General features: G+C 44.2%; 2 protein-coding genes across 2 annotated transcripts in view; both read right to left on the reverse strand.

Moving 5' to 3' along the window:
• The window catches only part of LOC103713631, a 32,460-nt gene extending 31,476 nt beyond the window's left edge, over positions 1-984 (reverse strand). The window contains exon 1 of the mRNA XM_008800632.4: positions 879-984. Coding sequence (XP_008798854.1) covers positions 879-954 — 76 coding nt within the window. The 5' untranslated portion in view covers positions 955-984. The remainder of the gene's footprint in view (positions 1-878) is intronic.
• Positions 985-12,490: 11,506 nt separating this feature from the next.
• LOC103698238 lies at positions 12,491-13,492 on the reverse strand. Its single transcript, XM_008780228.2, has one exon. It carries the CDS (start codon positions 13,490-13,492, stop codon positions 12,491-12,493), a length of 1,002 nt encoding a protein of 333 aa, XP_008778450.2.
• Positions 13,493-18,326: the final 4,834 nt, after the last annotated feature.

Genomic DNA, 18,326 nt, shown 5'->3' on the forward strand with positions numbered 1-18,326 from the left:
AAAGGCCAGTTTGCGATGAGTATATTTTGAAAATCTCCATAACAGCATTTCATACATTCAAAATTGCTAGCCTACTCATGGAAATTTTTTTTTGCCTCATTTCCTGCAACCATCAAAAAAGCGAATACCAGAGTAGATATTTTCCTGTAGTATATCTTTCAATTTTTTTAAGGGACTAGAGCATCATTTCATTACTAAAGTTTTTTGATCTTATGGCATTTCCTACTAAGGCATCTAAACAAGCCCTAAACTTTTAAAGAAAAACCGGGAGAGGTTCTCAGATAAAATGGATGAAAATCGTGAAAAACTAATTGGAAAAAGTGATAACAGTAAAACATGTCATCCTTTATGGGCAAGGAATAGGAACTAGGATTTGATTACACCAACCTCAACCACACAACTATTCAATAAGTGATTTTGCTTCAGATAAAGCACATCATCTTTTCCAAAGAAACAACTCCCAGCCAAGCCAATAACCAGAACTAACCGTCTCAATAGGTAAAACCAAATTTCATAGATCAAAGAAACGTCCAAAAAGCTCCAAAAGGCTGAACTGAGATTAAAAAAATACTATAATTAACCAATATAGCAACAGAAAAAGAACAATAACCAGCAATCTTACTGCAGGAATCATATCCTTCAATCCCATAAACATTGCGATTTTTCTCTTGAAAACCAACAATCAATCAATCAATCAATCAATGAAATTTAGTTCACAGATCTTTCCAAACAATTCACGAAACAATCCTTCCATAAAGTGATACTCATCTAACTGATGCAGAAACCCTAAAGCAAAGCACAAGAAGGGCCGAACAAGGGATCCAAAAAGATACATAGAATAGAAAGAAAGAAGAGGGTCGCGAAATCGTAGGTCGTACCCGCGTTCTCCATCATTCCTCTTCGATCCGGCGATCGCGAAGCAACAGTGTCTAGAGGTCGGTTCGGGCGTCTCATATCGCGTCTCGGTACTCTTTATAAAGGAACATGAAGACGGTTCGGATTCTATGCAGGGCCAAAGAAGTTCATCTGAACCGGAGATTTTAGAGTTCTGGTGATCCGAGCCCGATGAGACCTGTCGGGCCAGCATGGCTATTTTAGATTACTCGGGGAGCAAAGAATGGCGTCCAGACTCCGTTTTTTTTCTTTTTCTTTTTTTTTCTTTTTTTCCCCTCCTAAAAGGGCAATTCATGCTATACGGATACGAATACATCCAGCGAAATCTGCAAATAAAAGATCCCGAAATGCACCGGGCACGTCATCCTCACCAACCCATAGGTGCCTCCTGAGTGGCTCGCAACATACGCCGCCACCCAGTCTGCCGCCCCGTTTGGCTCACGATATACATGCATAGCCTGAAAAATAAACCCCTCCCTCACCATAAACCATATATCACGGAGCAAAGGATGAACTCATCCATCACTGTAAGGGCCCTTCCAGACCCAGCTGATAACCGTGGCTGAGTCACCCTCTAGGAGGATGGAGCTCGCCTGAAGTATATGTCGTGCATATTGTAATCCCATCCAAGCCGCCCGCAGCTCTGCCCCTGGGACCGAGGTGTCGAAGATCTGACAACCTCCTGCTACCACCATGCTGGAGCTCGAACCCCTGATAACAAAACCTGCTCCTTCCCTCCTGCCTCTGTCCAGTACTGAGCCATCAAAATTGACCTTGAAGAAGCTTGGAGGTGGGGGCTCCCAGGTGAAAAAAATATCGTCTGAGAAGCTGCCGAAGCAGTATGGGGGCCCCAGGTGTCCCAAACTGTCAAAGGTCTATGATCCAGATCTACATGAAGGAACTCTACTGCCTGTGCCGAGCCTGCTCCATCACGAACCGTGGGGACAGGCTAGGCTCGCCGAAAACTCGGGCGTTCCTGGCCATCCATACCTGGTAAGCTATGCAGGACGCCCTAATAGCCACAGAACTCATCTGGAGGGAGATGGACCAATGCCGGACCTCCTCCAGAAAATAATCCCTCCGGCTCCAAACTACCTTCGGAATCTCGGACAGCCTCCAAGCCCCCTGGCCCAGACACACTGGTATAGTGCATGATCCACTGACTCGTCTACCTCACAGTACTGGCACAAAGGAGGAATGCTAACTCCACATCGGCTCAATGTCAAGCTCGTCGGCAGACGGTCTCACACTACCTTCCAGAGGAATAATGCAACCCTCTGGTGTAGCCCAAACCTCCATATCCAGCCACAATCCCTACCCAGCTCCGACTCCTGCTGAAGAACCCGAGAAACATCACCAACACTGACTCTGGTCCTACAAGTGGTGTTCCATACCCTAACATCTAAACCTGCTGATCCCGGGATAGGGAGGGCCTGTACCCACTATGCTAAGTGCTCTCCAAATAACTAGCCTAGCCTGTCGTCATCCCATCCTGCCTCCCCAGGCATGAAGAGGTCGTGCACTCGGAGCCCCGTAGTCCCCTCACCGCTGATCATCGTCGGCCACAGCCTCAGTGGAAGTGCATCCACCCAAGGGTCCTCCATCACATCAATACTCCGTCAGTCGCTAATCAACCACCTAGTATGTGCCAGAGCTATAGGCATATACCTCCCAACCTCCCGCCAACTAAAAGATGTCCTCCAGCCGCCCACCACCTGCCAGTTGAGCCTACCCGACCATATCTCGCTATCATGACCTGACTCCAAAATCCATGTGGCTCCAAAATAATCTGTACTGCTCGTCGCGCCAGAAGTGTCTCCCGCCTCGCCAGCAGTGACTGCACCCCCAAATCATCCTCACTCAAAGGCGGACAAACTCTCTTCCAAGCCACCAAATGTACCCCATGGCCCCTCCGAGAGGAGCCCCACAGGAAACAACGCATAAGCCGCTTTATCCCCACCAGCATCGTCTTCGGCACAATAGTATGGGCCATAATGTAAACAAGCATGGAGCAGAGAACGGACCTGACCAACGTCAACCTGCCCATCATAGAGAGCGACGAGGCTCTCCAACCCTCGAGCCTGCCCTGTACCCTCTGCACCAAAGTGGAGCACTCCGCCATCCGCAACCTTCTCCCTGTGATGGGGACTCCAAGGTCGTCCAGTGCCCCCTCCTGCTCCGCATCTCCAGTATCGCCCTAATCTCCCGTCTGACCCTCTGCTCCATGCTCGGACTAAAGTGTATGAATGACTTCTAACGATTGATTCTCTACCCGGACGCCATACAATACTCCATCAATACCCTCTGGAGGCTCGCACGTCCCTTACCCTCGCCCTAGACAGTAGCAGGCAATCATCTGCAAAAAGTAAGTGAGAAATAGGGCGAGCACCCGGGGTTGGACTGTAAGCAGCCAACTCCCGGTTCTCGCATGCTATATGTAAAGCACGGGATAGTGCATCAGAGCAGATGATGAACAAGTATGGGGACAGAGGACATCCCTGACGAAGCCCCAATGTAGCTCGAAAGAACGGCGAAGGCATACCATTGACCAAAATAGAGAAGCTAGGCCCCTACACGTAGTCGAAAACCCAATCAATCCAGATCTGATGGAAGCCAAAACTCTCCAATGCCTGTCTAAGAAAATCCCATCGGATCCGGTTATAAGCACACTCCATATCCAACTTTACTATCATCAAACATCGCCTCGTCGAAGCTCGCTATAAATCTCCCATCATCTCCTGAGCTAGCAAAATATTATCCGAAATACTCCTCCCACCCAGAAACGCACCCTACTCCTGACTGATAATGCTAGGCAACAAAGTCTTCATCCTCCCAACCATAAGCCTCGCCACTATCTTGTACAATGTAGTACACAAACTAATAGGCCTGTAGTGGCTCGGCTCCAACGCATCCTGACGCTTCGAGACCAAAGTGATATAAGTAACCTGCCAGTCATCTGCCATCACCGCCCTACTGAAGTATAGCTGCACTGCCTCCACCACTGACCTCCGAATAATGCTCCAATATCTCCGAAAGAAAAAGGATGGAAATCCGTCCGGTCCTGGAGCCTTGTCCCCTGCTAAGGCCCATACCGCGTCCTACACTTCTGCATCTGACGCTGGCTGAATCAATGCTTCATTATCAGCCTCCTCAACTCTGGTTGCCGGCCTGGGGAGCTGACCAAGCACATAGGGCCCCTACCTCCGTCCATCTGGATCTGAAGAAATCAAACATCACTTATCTCACTACCGAGTCCTCCTCCACCCGCTAGCTCACCCCAACTCTCAGCGATCGTATCATGTTCCTTTGCCTCCTGAGGATCGTCGATCGATGAAAGAAATTGGTATTACGGTCCCCCTCCTTGACCCACTGTGCCCTTGACTTCTACCTCCAAAAAATCTCCTGCTAATGTGCTATGATTTTAATCTTGCTCTTTTTTAAAAGGAAAATTAAATGTAGAATACCCCAAGTATAGGGTGTAGCAAAGTAATATTCTCGGTGAGTCCAAGATCGAATCCACAGGGATTTGACAGTGAACAAAAACTAAAGGCTAAATAATATTCGGTTTGACAAAAATATAACTAAGGCATTAGGATTCAGCCTAGCACTTAATCATGCTTTTCTTAAAATCATCTATTAATCATAATAAAATAGATTTAGTCCTATGGGCAGCATTACAGTAATTCTATTTTAAACTACAGGGATTTCTAAGCATCTGTTATACCCGGGGGAAATAACAAATCAAAGGAAATATATAAGTTTGAAATAATTTCTATCAATCTACTGCACCATAAATCAAATCTAAAACATTAAAATCCCATTGATGATTAAAGAAAATACATGAAGAAAATGCTAGGCTTTTCCCTAGCCTTAGCTAAAAAAGATTTAGCTATCCATAGACTTGGGCACTGGGCCGGGCCGCCCACGGCCCGGCACGGCCCGGCACGAAGCGGGCCGTGCCTGGCACGGCCCGCTAGCTACAGTACCGGGTCGTGCCTGGCACGGCCCATTCAAGGGGGCCGTGCTGGGTCACGGGTTTCTGGCCCGCGGGCCGAGCCCGGCACGGCCCGCTCTTGGCCCGCGGGCCTGGGCCGGGCCAGGCACGGGCCAGGCACGGCCCGTCTCCATAAACATTAATGCTTCATAAATTTTTTTTAATAAATTAATAAATATTGAAAACTAAGGATTTATTAATATAAAGCCACCTTAATGGTGGGGGGTTTGGCATAGACCCCTACCAGTTTATTAATTTAAATCAAAATGGTACATGAAGGGAGGTTTGGACCTTGGTCTGACCTCCAGAATACAATAAGAAAGGAGAAAAAATAGAGATGACTCACTTTAACAATTAAAAAAATAAAAATGTACAATTATAAAAAATTAAGAAATCTTACTAATCATCAGTGATTCAGTGAATCAGTATTCACTCTTCAGTAGTGTTTGTATCATCATCATCAGAGGATGTTGTATTATGTCCACCTTTATCTTGAAGTCTTGCCTCAGCATCCAACCAATCTTTGAAGCAGAGAAGCATCTCAACTGTTTCGCCCGTCATCCTACTTCTCTTTTCGTCAAGAACACGCCGACCTGCACTAAAAGCGGATTCCGATACTACCGTGGACATCGGCACAGCTAAAATATCGCGTGCAATTGCAGACATAACAGGATATTGATTTTTAACACTCTTCCACCAAGATAATACATCTAGATTCTCTATTTGATTTTCATCATATGCAGACTGAAGATCATTTCGTAAATAAAAATCTAGTTCACTACATAAAGATGAAGAAGATGAAGATAAACTTGAAGCATGTGTGTGTTTTCTCTGTGCAATGAATGAAAAAATAGATGACGAACGAGAACTACAAGAAGAAGAAATAGAGCTTTGTACGGAAAATCTAGATCCACGAATTTTTTCATCATATATAGCATAAATATCATAAAGAAGTTGTTTTACCTTATTTTTAGCACGTTCAAGATCTTTAATCATATTTTCACAATATGCATCAAGTAAAATTAGCACGCCATTCAATTTAACTCTTGGATCAAATACAACAGTTAAGTTATGCATAGGACATATCTTGTCCCAATACTCATTCCATTTAGATTCCATTTGGTCAATAATAGGCATTAAAACATCATCATATCTATGTTCTGCAAATTTTTGACTAATTATATATGCTTGTTGTAAAAATGAACATGAAGTTGGATAATAAATACCAGAAAGAACATTGGTAGCATTATAAAAACTAAGCAAAAAATCATCCAAAATTTTTTTTTATTCCAATCAGTTTCAGTCAATGTAAAGCCTAATCCACGATCATTAATATATGCACTTAATAAGTTTTTATATGGGTATGCATCATGTATCATGCTATATGTTGAGTTCCAACGAGTAATTACATCAAGTTTAAATTTTTTAAAACGTTTACCATGATTTATACATAGTTCCTTAAATTCTTGAAGTCTTGATCTTGAAGGATGAATAAAAGAAACTGCATTTCTAATTTTTGAAATCACATCTTGAATCATGCCCATGCCAGCTTGAACAGAAAGATTTAAGATATGACATGCACATCTAATATGCAATAAATTTCCATCTAACATGGGATGCAATGAGTCTTTTAATAATGTAACAGCAGAATTATTATTAGATGCATTATCAAAAGTAATAGACATAATTTTATCATTAATATTATATGAACATGCAGTTTGATAAATGACATTTGAAATTTGTTGCCCAGAATGTGGAAAATCAAAAGCACGAAAAGCAAGAATACGTTTATTTAATTGCCAATCATTATCAATATAATGAGCAGTAATGGCAATAAAATAATTACTACCTACAGATGCTGACCAAATATCAGAAGTTAATGAAATTTTTATATTTAAAGTAGAAAGTGTTTCAATTAAACTTTGTCTCATTGCTAAAAAGTTAGTCATAGCTACTCTTCTAAATGTACGCCTACTAGTTCTTTTGTAAGCAGGTTGTAGGTTTAATTGAATATATTCTTCAAAATTAAAAGATTCACATAAACTAAAAGGTAATTCATCTTTAACTATCCATTTTACAAGTGCTTTTCTTTGATTTTCTTGATTATATGCAAAATTACCTACAAGTAATCCCCCTTGTATATTAAGGGTACTTTGAGTTTGAGCATGAGAATCATGCATCCTATGACTCTCTTGATGTCTTTTTAAATGCCCTGTTCCCCCACTACTACTACAACTATAAAGTTTGGCACATTTTTTACATTTAGCTTTCCAGACTCCATCAACCATAACTCTATCAAATTCATTCCATACAGCACTAGTCCTCTTACGAGAAGAGGTTTGATCTTCACTCGGTTCACTAGTTCTAGAGGAACTAGGAACATGGGGTTGGGGATTAGTTTCTTCTCCCTCAGAAACAGGAGGAATGTCAAAATGACTTTCCTCAAAAGATGATTTATCTAAATTGATGAATTCAAAAAATAAAAACTAACCACAAGGAGGAATTGAGTAGAGGGTCGGAGGGCAGAGGCAGAGCCGAGATTCTGAGCTTCCTCTTGTGCTCTCAACAGGAGTGACCTTCTCTTCTCAACAGGAACCTCCTCTTGTGTAGCACTTGAACACTTGCTAAATGCAAACTAAAAATTAAATTGCTAGAAGAGCACTTTAGAAGAGAGAAATAATAGTAGTAGAGAAGGAGAGAATAGTTGGTTTGGTGTGGTGAGAATGAGGGAGGAAAGGGCTATTTATAGAAGTCCAAATTTTTTCCCCCAAAATACCCCTCAATTTAGCCGTTTTTGGACTGTTGGGAGGGGCATTTTTGGAAATTTCCCAAAATAGCCGTTGGAAACGGCTATTTTTCTCCCCCCTCTCCAGACGGGCCGTGCCAGGCATGGCCCGTTTGCGCCCGAGACGGGCCGTGCCAGGCACGGCCCGTCTCGTGCCGTGCCTGGCCCGGCCCGCCAATAGACGGGCCTGGGGCCGGGCCGGGCTTCCGTTCTCTGCTGAGCGGGTCGGGCTTCCGTTCTCTGCTGAGCGGGCCGGGCCAGGCACGGCCCGTTTAGCCCTCTGGCCCGGTGGGCCTGGGCCGGGCTGGCCCGGCACGGCCCGATGCCCAAGCCTAGCCTATCCATATGAGATGCAAACATTTTTATAAAAGGGATTAGCATAGAATAAATAAAATAAGCATAAATCTCTTTTTTTTTTTTTTTGGTTTCCTTTGGTTGAGAAAACAGAGTGCTCTGTTTTCTCTTCTCTCTCGCGTCTCCTCCTCCTCTCGCCCGGCTGACTTTCCTTCCGTGGCCTCTCCTCCTCCGTGCCAACTCCCAGGGGAATGTAGTCGGTTGGAGAGAAAAAAATGAAAGGCCTCCTCTCTTCCGTCTGCCTCCACCGTGGTCTCCTCTCCCTTGCTCCGTGTCCTCCTGTCTCCACCGTGATCTGGATTTCACTGTATCCAGATGACGGGCGGTGTGAGGCTCAGTTGAGACGCTAAGGATTTGTTGAGCTCGGAACACCAAGCATTGGGCTCAAACCCAGCATTATTGGATCTTTTGAATTACTTGCACTCAAACACAAATAAAACATTAATTAATCAATTTTATTAATAAAGATTAGCTCTAATATTAATTATGATAGTATGAAAATTTCACTTTTGTACTCTCATCATGATGCAGCAACGAGTGATGAGAGGACAAGTAACGTCGCATGTCTACCCTCTCAACCTCCTCAAGCTCCCCATCTCGATCCTCCCTCCCCTAGAGATCCGCAATCAACCCCTCTACCTCCTCTAGTCTCCGGAAGATGTTGCCTACAACCTCCCGGCTCCATCTGTGAAGGCGTCGTTTAGTGAGCTCCAATCTGCGTGACACCCTTTGCATGGTATCTCCCTTCACTGGCATGCCCAGGCCCCCCTAACTACTTCCCAAGACTGGGGGTATGACAACCACAGCTTCTCAAATTGGAATGGGCTATGGTGGCTGGAGCTCAAAGCTGTAGAAATCAAGAGAGGACAATGATCTGAGGCAATCCGAGCAAGGTGACTAACCTGGTATGATGGGAATCGCTAAATCCAGTCCGAAGATGCAAAATCCCTATCAAGCCGCTCCCATACTCTCGCTTGTTCCAACTAGTTGTTACACCAAGTAAATCGCGGCCTAGAGAAACCAAGGTCCACAAGGCCGGTCTCATTTAAAAACTCCCGAAACTCCCTCCTATCCACTGAATCAGAGTAGGCCCTACCACCTCGTTTCTCATTGGGGCTAAGGATGCAATTAAAATCACCCACCACCATAGTCGGGACTCCCTGATTCAACAAATAGGTCAGTTCGCCCCAAAAGACTCTCCTCGTCCGGTAATCAGTGCTAGCATAGACCCCACACAGGACCCACGGAGGTTCATTTGGTTCCGAGATGACCATCACAACCTACTGAGAACAGTTGCGAAAAACATCTACAGAAGCCACCCCCCACTTCCACAACATCAAAATACCTCCAGACAAGCCCTGAGATTCTACTACAAAGGAATCCCAATCAAGTGCTAAGTGCCGCTGCACCTAATGCAACCCTTCTCCGGACACCTGTGTTTCACAAAGAAAACAAATCTCGGGGCAATGAAGCTGCACTAACCTCTTGAAAGACGACAAGAATGAAGGCTTGGCTGCCCCCCCACAATTCCAAGCTAAAATCTTCATTTAACACTGTGGGATGAAGATTGGCCCTGTTTTCGTAGGCTTCTCACTCCCTGAGCATGAGGCCTATCCTCCTCCACCGACTCCCAACCTCCCTGAATCGCAGCCCGCAACAAATCCGCTACCTTCCCATGATCCTGAATAGAAGAAGTAGAGCACTGTCCCATACCCCCTAGAGTGCCTCTCATCACCACCACCGTAGAAGAAACTAGGGAGTCCCATACCGGAGCTACTAGAGGTCTGAGAGCTCCCTCCACATCCTCCGTCTCAAGCTTCCCCTTGTTACTCTGACACAACGAGGAAACTGCCTCCCTCTGTAAAACCCTTACCACGATCATCTCCCTCCATTGGTGCAGGTCCATCGGCACCTCCTTCTGGCCCTTCCCTTTGGCTAGAGAATTGCCGCCACGGCCAGCCACGGCCGCATGCGGAGATGGGGCTTCGCCTACCACCGCCCGCTCACCACAGGTGTTCCGTCCTCCACTCGCAGGGTCCCAGCAGCTCCGTCAATAGGAGGGCCGCCACCCGTCGACGGTCGGCTGGGGGCTCTCGCCGGCGGCAAGGAGGCACTCCGGAAGTGCCTCCGACCTTCCTCCCTCCTGGCGTAGGCGTGGGTCTTCGAGGGAAGACGATGATGCCGATTGGGCCAGCTGAGCCAACTCGGTCCTACCCGCTCCCAATTTAGCTGGGCTTCTGGCCCATTTCAATGGGCTTGGGCCCTGTCCATGGGCCAGCCCAGTATCAACCACTTGGCCCTTTACCCCGTGGCCCGGCCCGTCAGAGAGAGGCAAGCCCGAGATTGGCTTGGCCCATCCCGACTCGCTTCCGCCCTGCTGGCCCAAACATGTGGTCAAGCCCGACCCTTTGACGAGTTCCGGGTCAGACCCCCACACCGCACCGAGTTGAGTCGTCTCGGTGTCCAACACCGATGCTCCCATCTCCTTCGTCTCCGGCGACCTCCTCCTTCCAGCTTAGTAGGCTTTTGCCATCCGTCTGTGTCTGTGGGCAACACAGATAGGTTCGGCGCAGCAATAGGAGACCTCGACCCTGACTTAGGGGGATGATTGTTGTCCGATTCCTGTTTACCAAAAAATATGCTAAACAGATCGTTGTTAGAACCGACAAACAAAGTTTAATTTAATTGTACTCTTACATTTTCTACTCGAAGAATAGCGGTTGTAAGAGATCGATCCACAGGGAGGCGATTGGAGTTGGATAAAAATTAAAACGTTCACTCAGATTTGAAATCGATTTTTGAATGATAAAAGAAAAACATTACGTTGGGGATGTGGAATGATCCTCTAGTCTATTAGAGAATATTTTCTATTTGAAATTAATGGAAAGACAGTTACTTAAATTCGAAAAGCATTTATATATTTAATAGAAAAGAAAAGCTTTGGCATAAATTAAAATGGATGAAAAATAGTGCTAAGAAGATCAAAAGCCTAAAACATAAATTGCATAAAAGAAAATTTAATGTATTGCATCAAAGAAGAATTAAAAGATTGTATAAAAAAAAAAAAATTAACTTGAACCCAGAACAAGGATTGCATGAAAAAGAAATGATAAATTTGATAATAATAAATTGATTACAAAGGTAGAAATGAAGATTGGTAGCTTGATGCTACCTTTCTTCTGCAAATAAAATAAAGGAAAGAAATAACAAAAATCAAAAAGAAAACTTCTCCCTTTCTCTCCCACAGTGGAACAACAACATAAAATAATATTTTTTCCCTTTCCAAGAATAGAGCATCCCCTGTTCTTGCCCCAACCGAGCTCCGTCCTCCCCGTTTCTTGGTCTCCACCAAGCACTCCCCTTTCAGCCGAGAGCTTCTCCTCTCTTTATATAGATCTCTCCATTCTTCTTGAAGCCGGTGATGGATCCCCTGATGGAGGGGTTACGGACGCTCATTCGGGAAGGAGGAGGGGTCGCCGGATGCGTGATCAATGGCTTCGGCTGCTATGGCTGCGGGATCACTAGAGCTAGTGGCGGGATGTCCAGAATGGCTCGCGTTGTGAATGCATACGGAAGAAGAGGCCGCTGATCTTGCTGCTGAGAATGCGCTGGGATGTGCAGAAGATGAAGATCACGGGCGGAAGCGACGCTGCAGATTGGATTCGCTGGCTGAAGAAGAAATGGAAGGCTGGGAAGAGGGGCTGGCCGCGGGATCAATGGGAGGACGCCGTGGGATCGCTGGGAGGAGCCGTTCATGGAAGAAATCTGGTGCGGATGTGGCTGGATCACGGGATGCAGGCGCTGATCCGGAAACAAGAATGCCGGCTGGATCGATGGAGCTAGCTACGGTTGGAATGGGGTGCTAATCCGAAAGCTTTGGAAGAGGAGGAGAACGTGGATCTGAGCGCTGGAAGGAGCAGATCACGGCTTGGAGCTTGATCACTGGAATCACGGGCTGGAGCGGCTGAAGATCATGGTTTGGATGCGGCTGGAGGAGAAACGGACGCGTGATCCTCTCTTCTCCCTTGTTTCCGCACAGGCTGGGATTTGATCTGGAAGATGGACGGCCTAGCACGGTGGCTGTTGATGGTTGGGTGGATCACGGAAGGAAGTGGCTTGATCACGGATGCGGTGGATCTTGATTCATGGGAAGTCTGGGACTTGGGCGTTGCTGGCACCGGTTGTCGATGTGGATGCGCTGAAGCGGCTGGGCGCATCGCGGAACAAGCTGGAATGCTGGGAAGAGTTGGCTTGGATTGACCCGGACGTGGGCTTTGCATGCATGGATGCGATGGCTTGATTAGGTGATACGATGGGGGCTGATCGTTTGAAGTGCGGGGAACGAGCTGATTGGGCTACTTGCACAAATAAAATATTAATTAGTTAATTTTATTATTAATGATTAGCTAAAATATTAATTAAGATGGTCTGACGATTGCACTTTCATGCTCTCATTAATGATCCTACACTGGCGTTGTTTGGACGACCTTCGTCACGGTGGCCTTCTTCTTCGGCTTGTTCGCCTTCGGCTGCCATACCTTGGTTGTTGTCAGCCACGGGCTAAAGGGAAGCCGACTCCCCATACCATCCCCCTTCTTCAACTCAGATGATGGCTCCTGGGGGGGCTCCTTCGTCTCAATCTGCTGGGAGCACTGATCTCCTAGATCTTCGGGCATCGCCGAAGCCGTGGAAGGAAAAGGGCAAGCTCCCTCTCCGTGCCCCAGCCGGGCACACTTGTAGCAGAAACCAAGTAGGTTTTCGTAGTAGAAAGCCTGCCAATGTAGGTCGGATCCTACCTGGATGAAAGTCCCTGGCCGGATCGGCACACCCGCATCCACCTTAACCTTGACACGGGCGAAACCAAGTTTCCGTCCCTGGTCGGTGACCTTGTCCAGTGCCAAAGGTCGTCCGGCCTTCGTTGTGATACCCCAGATCAGCTCCTTCGTCCAGTACTCCATCGGCAAACTTGGCAGCCGGAGCCAAACTACCGTCCGACACAACTGGTTGGTCTCCGTAACAAAGTTTGGCCGCCAGCGCTCCATAGTCAGGAGCTGACCAGCCACCAGCCAAGGCCCACCTTCCATGGCAGCCTCCCGATCCTTCTCACACCGAAATCGAAACGTAGAGGTCTCGTCCGCCATCATGAACTCCTCGACGTCGTAGTCGAGTTTCCTGGCCACCCGCAACTCCCGGTTAATCCATTCCACTGGCACGCGATGACCCAGGCTTCGCATGATCACCGCGGTATCACGCCACGCCGCCCTGGCCACCTCCATCTTCTCCGGCGAGATCTCCACCACATCCGTGAAGCGCCATTTCGGAGCTTCCAGCTCCGCCGTTGTGATTTGGTGATTGGTCCAGGTCGGCATCCTCGACAAGCCCTTAACCACATTTGCCCACGTCCAACCCTTCTCAGGTGCCTTCAGATGGTTTCGCTTCCCTTTGTCACCCAAGCTCGCCTCCATCTTCTCCGGCTATGCAGGGCCCATCATTGCCATCCTCCACAGTACCTCGTGTTTGGTGAAATGCTCCACCGGTAGCACAATTTCTAAAGCACCAACTTGGACCACGTGGACTCCCCCTTCCCTCACACCATGCGTTTGAGAGAAGTCCCCACCCACCACAGGAGAATTGGCGCTCCTAGGCGCACATCCCGAGTCACTCTCTCTCTCGCTCCTCCCCTCTCTCTCGCTCCTCCCCTCCCTCTCTCGCTTTCTTCTCTCTCAATTGTGGTATTCGGCTACTCCTTGATCGGGGTTTCCGCATCCAGACTCCTTAGAAAGGAAAACATGAGTCGTCCATTTTCGGTCTAAAGAAATCTCAACCACATACTACTTGTGCAGGAAAATTATTTTTATGATCTAATAATATTTACAATAAAATGGAATAATTAACTACGATTTAAATGGAAAAAAAATAAGAAAAAATTATAGAAACACCTTTCTACTTTGACCAATATCGTTTACACCTTGTGGTGTTGAAAATTTTTTACTAGTTCCTTCAAGTTACTAAACGGACCATCATGACAGCTCATCTAACATCTAATGGTATCAGTTTGTTGTCATAAAAGATAAAAATAGCCTCTTCCTCAAGCATTCTTCAAAGTCCTTCCCTTTTCTTCTTAATTATATCGTTCTAAATCAATCTTCCGCTCACATCTTCCCTTCTCTAGTGATTATCTGGTATTTACTTGCAATCATCTAGCCAGACATTCAGCCATTGCTAACGGTCTTTCAGCAAGTCATCCAACCACCATGAGAGGCCATTTAATCTTCTTATTCGAGCCATAAAGAAAACATCTCTTGCTTCAAAAGATAAGCTTTCTATCTCTAATTTTCTCCTTAAAATCCTAATTTTAGAGTATATTCAATGCTTTGTTATTGTATTAAAATTTTTTCGAGCTCAATCGGCCAATGTGAACTATAGTGTAGGATTTTCAGTTAATATGCATGTTCTTCTCTACTTTTATATGTGCTCCTTTATTAATGTTTTGACATACTTTTCTATGCATGGTTCACTAGGATTTTGAGTTATGTGATCCCTCTTCTAATATTTGGGTATAATATAGTTGAAAATCTCTCGTGTAATGCTATTCGAGAAGTGAGTGTTTTCACTATGCTTTTGCTCTGTTGTAAATGCTTTTAGATATTTTTTTATGTAGTGTTAATTAATAGTTAGGGTTCTATGGTTCCTCTTTTTTTTATTTTAGTATAATGTAGTTGAAAAGCATTAGGATTTTTGGGTACCCAAGGAAGTATTCTAGTTTTTTATTACAACCTAAGAGATAAAAGGCCAGTAGACTGTGTTATAATTATTCATCCTAACTAATAATCAAAAGCCAAAAGAGTATGAAATAGACAAGCCTTGCAGACTTGAGCAAAGATGGTCAACCACCATCCCTGATAGTAGGCTCACAGAAATCAGTATAAAACCTCTTAGGCTTCCCAACAATGCCTCAATTTTACCACACCATATGATGGAGATCTACTTTTCTCCTTGACAATTAGCAGGATACTATCTTCTAATCGCCATAAAAATATACTAGTTATAGAGTTGTGTCCTCTGATAATCATGAAAAATTTGATATATAGAAATGGAAAGGTAGAGATGTGCAAAAAACCAGTCAAACCGTGAACCGGACCTAAACTAGTCTCTTCAGTTCAGTTTGGATTGGTTTCTCCACATTTGGTCTAATTTTGGTTTGAAATTTTTTGAAACCGACAAAGTTGAGTTGGCTTTGGTTCAAGTTTTTAAAAATTCGGCTTAAACCGAACTACATGTATACTACCCAACCCAATAATATGAGCCAAACCTATACACCAATCGCATCCAAACTAACAAACTGACCCAACTTAAACTAATAGCATGAGCAAGTGCATGCACCCACTTGGCTTGCTCTCTTTAGTAAGAAGTTCCTGCAAAAGTGAGTAAGTCTCACATAAATAGTTGATGTGGGACTAAATGGAACCAACGCCCTCCAATCCTTCTACATTTGTCTCTCTGATTGAATATCAACAACCAACAATCACTATACTCAATATATATTATATAAGATGTGGTTCCCATTTCAACACTAGTCACCCTCAACAACCCTAGCTGCCCCCTTCATGCCATGCTCTTGTCTCTCCCCCACTCTCTGTACTCAGATTCTCATGCATAATGGTTTCCCTCCACTCTTCCCCACTCCTCAACTAGCGTGCACAATCACAAATCTCTTTCCTTCCCCTCCCTCCTTATCCTTGTTTTCTAAGCAAAACTTAAAACCCCATAAGTTGATGGTATTGTTTCCAATCAAGCACCCATGTTCTTGCATCATCACTTTGACAACATATTAAAACAAGGAAGGCTCTTCACTTAATGTGCACTTCGACCAGAGTGCCAACAAGAAAAGCTCCACCATTGGGTGATGGCCTCGTTGCTCGACTCTCAGCATCTCTCCTTTTGGTAAGCAATAAATCTAAATTTGTTGGTTGTTGGGATACTTTAGTTCCCTTTAGATGGTTGGAAGTGAAGGCTTTTAAGTTGTTCGAAATAGTTATTGACTTTCAACAAAGAAATTAATACATAAATTGAACACTTTGGTGACTATCTTTGTTTTTTTTTGATGAAGATTTGGTGACTGCCTTTGTCTATCTCAGAATGAAGCGGGTATGAATGTTATGAATTTGTTTCATAAACTTTTTTCCTCTATGTTTTATTTTCTACTAATCTCCAAGTATTTGTAAGAATTCTTGCTAGAACTCTTCACTGAGGTATTGAAGTTGTAGTTGCCTGTTGTTCAACCTAATCACCAAAATTGAGCCAAACCAAATTTTTCATGTCGGTTCATTTCCAATTTTAGTTTTAGGAAATCAATTTAAGTCGGTTCAAATTGGTTTTCCTATGTTGTCAGATCGGTTTTTATTTTGGTTTTAGAAAACTGATTTAAGTTGGTTCGGTTTCAAAAATACCCTTGAGCCAACCCAACTTGACCCGTGCACAACCCTATGGAAAGGTATTATATGATGGGTGTCTTGATAACTCCATTATCAACACTTTGACCTTACTAGAGATTTCCAAACTATCCTTGCCTATAAAATAAATTTAGTACGGAAATCTTTGTAAGCAATAAACAATAGCTTTAGGTGGTTTATAAGTACTAGGATATTGCCACACTAGTTTAACATTATGTTATTCTTTATTCAAATCTTTTAGTTGATTAATTCCTGTAGTTTGACTACAAACAACTAATAATTGAGAGTTGTTTTTTAGCATAATGTCTTTCATGCAATGGAATGATATTGTAGTCCCTCTTCTATGTTAATCTGTTTTGCAGTCCCTATAACATGATCAAGACATTTTGTCTAAAATATGTATGGTCGTATATTATAATATTGTCTTGGACCTTGTGCGCTGAAGACATTTATCTAGTTTGCCTTGTCACTGCTTGCAAGGATGAATAATGATCTCTTCACCATAAAGCTCCACCATGGTAGGTCCATAAAGTTTCTTTCTCACATGCACTACAGTGAAGGATCGGTGAGCCGCTATAATAAGTGTAACCCCAAGATAAATATTGCAAAGATGGAGGACATGATGGAGCAAATAGAGTACAAGAATTGTGCCCAATTCTACTACCAAGTATCTGGGGAGAGCTTTGAGATCGTCTTAAAACCATTCAATTGTGACAAGGATGTATTAGAAATATTGGACAGAGTCAAAGGAAAGGATCCTAGGGAAGTTTCTATTGAACATAAGATAGATGAAGCAAATTTGAGCCAGAAGATTGTAACTCTACTATCATCTTCCTAGCCAACAATCATTGATGCCGAGGAGAGGAGTTATGACACTGAGTTCTCACAAGAAGCTACTTCTATTGGTACCAAGAATACTAGTGATGATTATGTACCTCTAGAAAAAAAAGGCAACTAATGTTAGTGTTCAAGGATGCAATACAAACTAGCTAGAGTTAATATTAGTAAATATTAGAGTTGATTTGTCTACTGATAAGGGGGTTGGAGAAGGAAGTGACATTAGGGTTATTAAGCAAAGGAAATGGAAGAAAACTATTGAGAAAATGGTTGCAGCTGAAGGAAAGAGACCCTTTGAAGGAGATTCAAACACTAATAAAGGGAAGGGACCTGCTAAATCTGAAAATAATAAATATAAGGTAGCTGCAACGGCATCATGGATAGTGAAAGTGATACCTCTATTATCTTTAGTGAGCCAAGAGAAGATGAACTGGACATTGATGTAGTGAGAAGGGTGAAGGGTGATTTGATTATTGGGGTTACAATTAAAATCAACACACAAAGGAAAACAAACTGGATTAAAGAACCCTTCTTCTAGGGAAGGAAGTTCTCGCTAAGAAGTTTATTAATATATTACAAGGCTACCTTCATATAACGTAGATTAGAGAGGTATGATGTTGCAACTATGAGTATTTATGTATCACTCAATGCTATAATCATGTGGGTGTTGTCACTATAGTTGGGACTATGCTCGGCAATTAATGTAGGGCCAACACAATCATAAACTATCCCATGATACAAAATGCTCATGTGGGACTAGACCACTCTAGTCTAGTCATAGATTGGAGAGGAGGTTTGCAGAAAAAATGAGCTACTCATGAGCAACTTGGCCTTAACTTGCTAAAAGCTCATTTGAGCATAGCTTGGCTCGTTTGAACTCAGCTAGCTAGGAGTGAACCAAGCTCAAACATATTACATAGCTTGTCACACAGATAAGTTAACCTTGAACGTTTATGTTGTGCTCAAATATTGTAAAAGATTGGTTCAGCTAGACCAAGACTTAGCTTAA

This window comes from Phoenix dactylifera, unplaced genomic scaffold (assembly GCF_009389715.1).
Source record: "Phoenix dactylifera cultivar Barhee BC4 unplaced genomic scaffold, palm_55x_up_171113_PBpolish2nd_filt_p 000445F, whole genome shotgun sequence".
Classification (NCBI taxonomy): domain Eukaryota; kingdom Viridiplantae; phylum Streptophyta; class Magnoliopsida; order Arecales; family Arecaceae; genus Phoenix; species Phoenix dactylifera.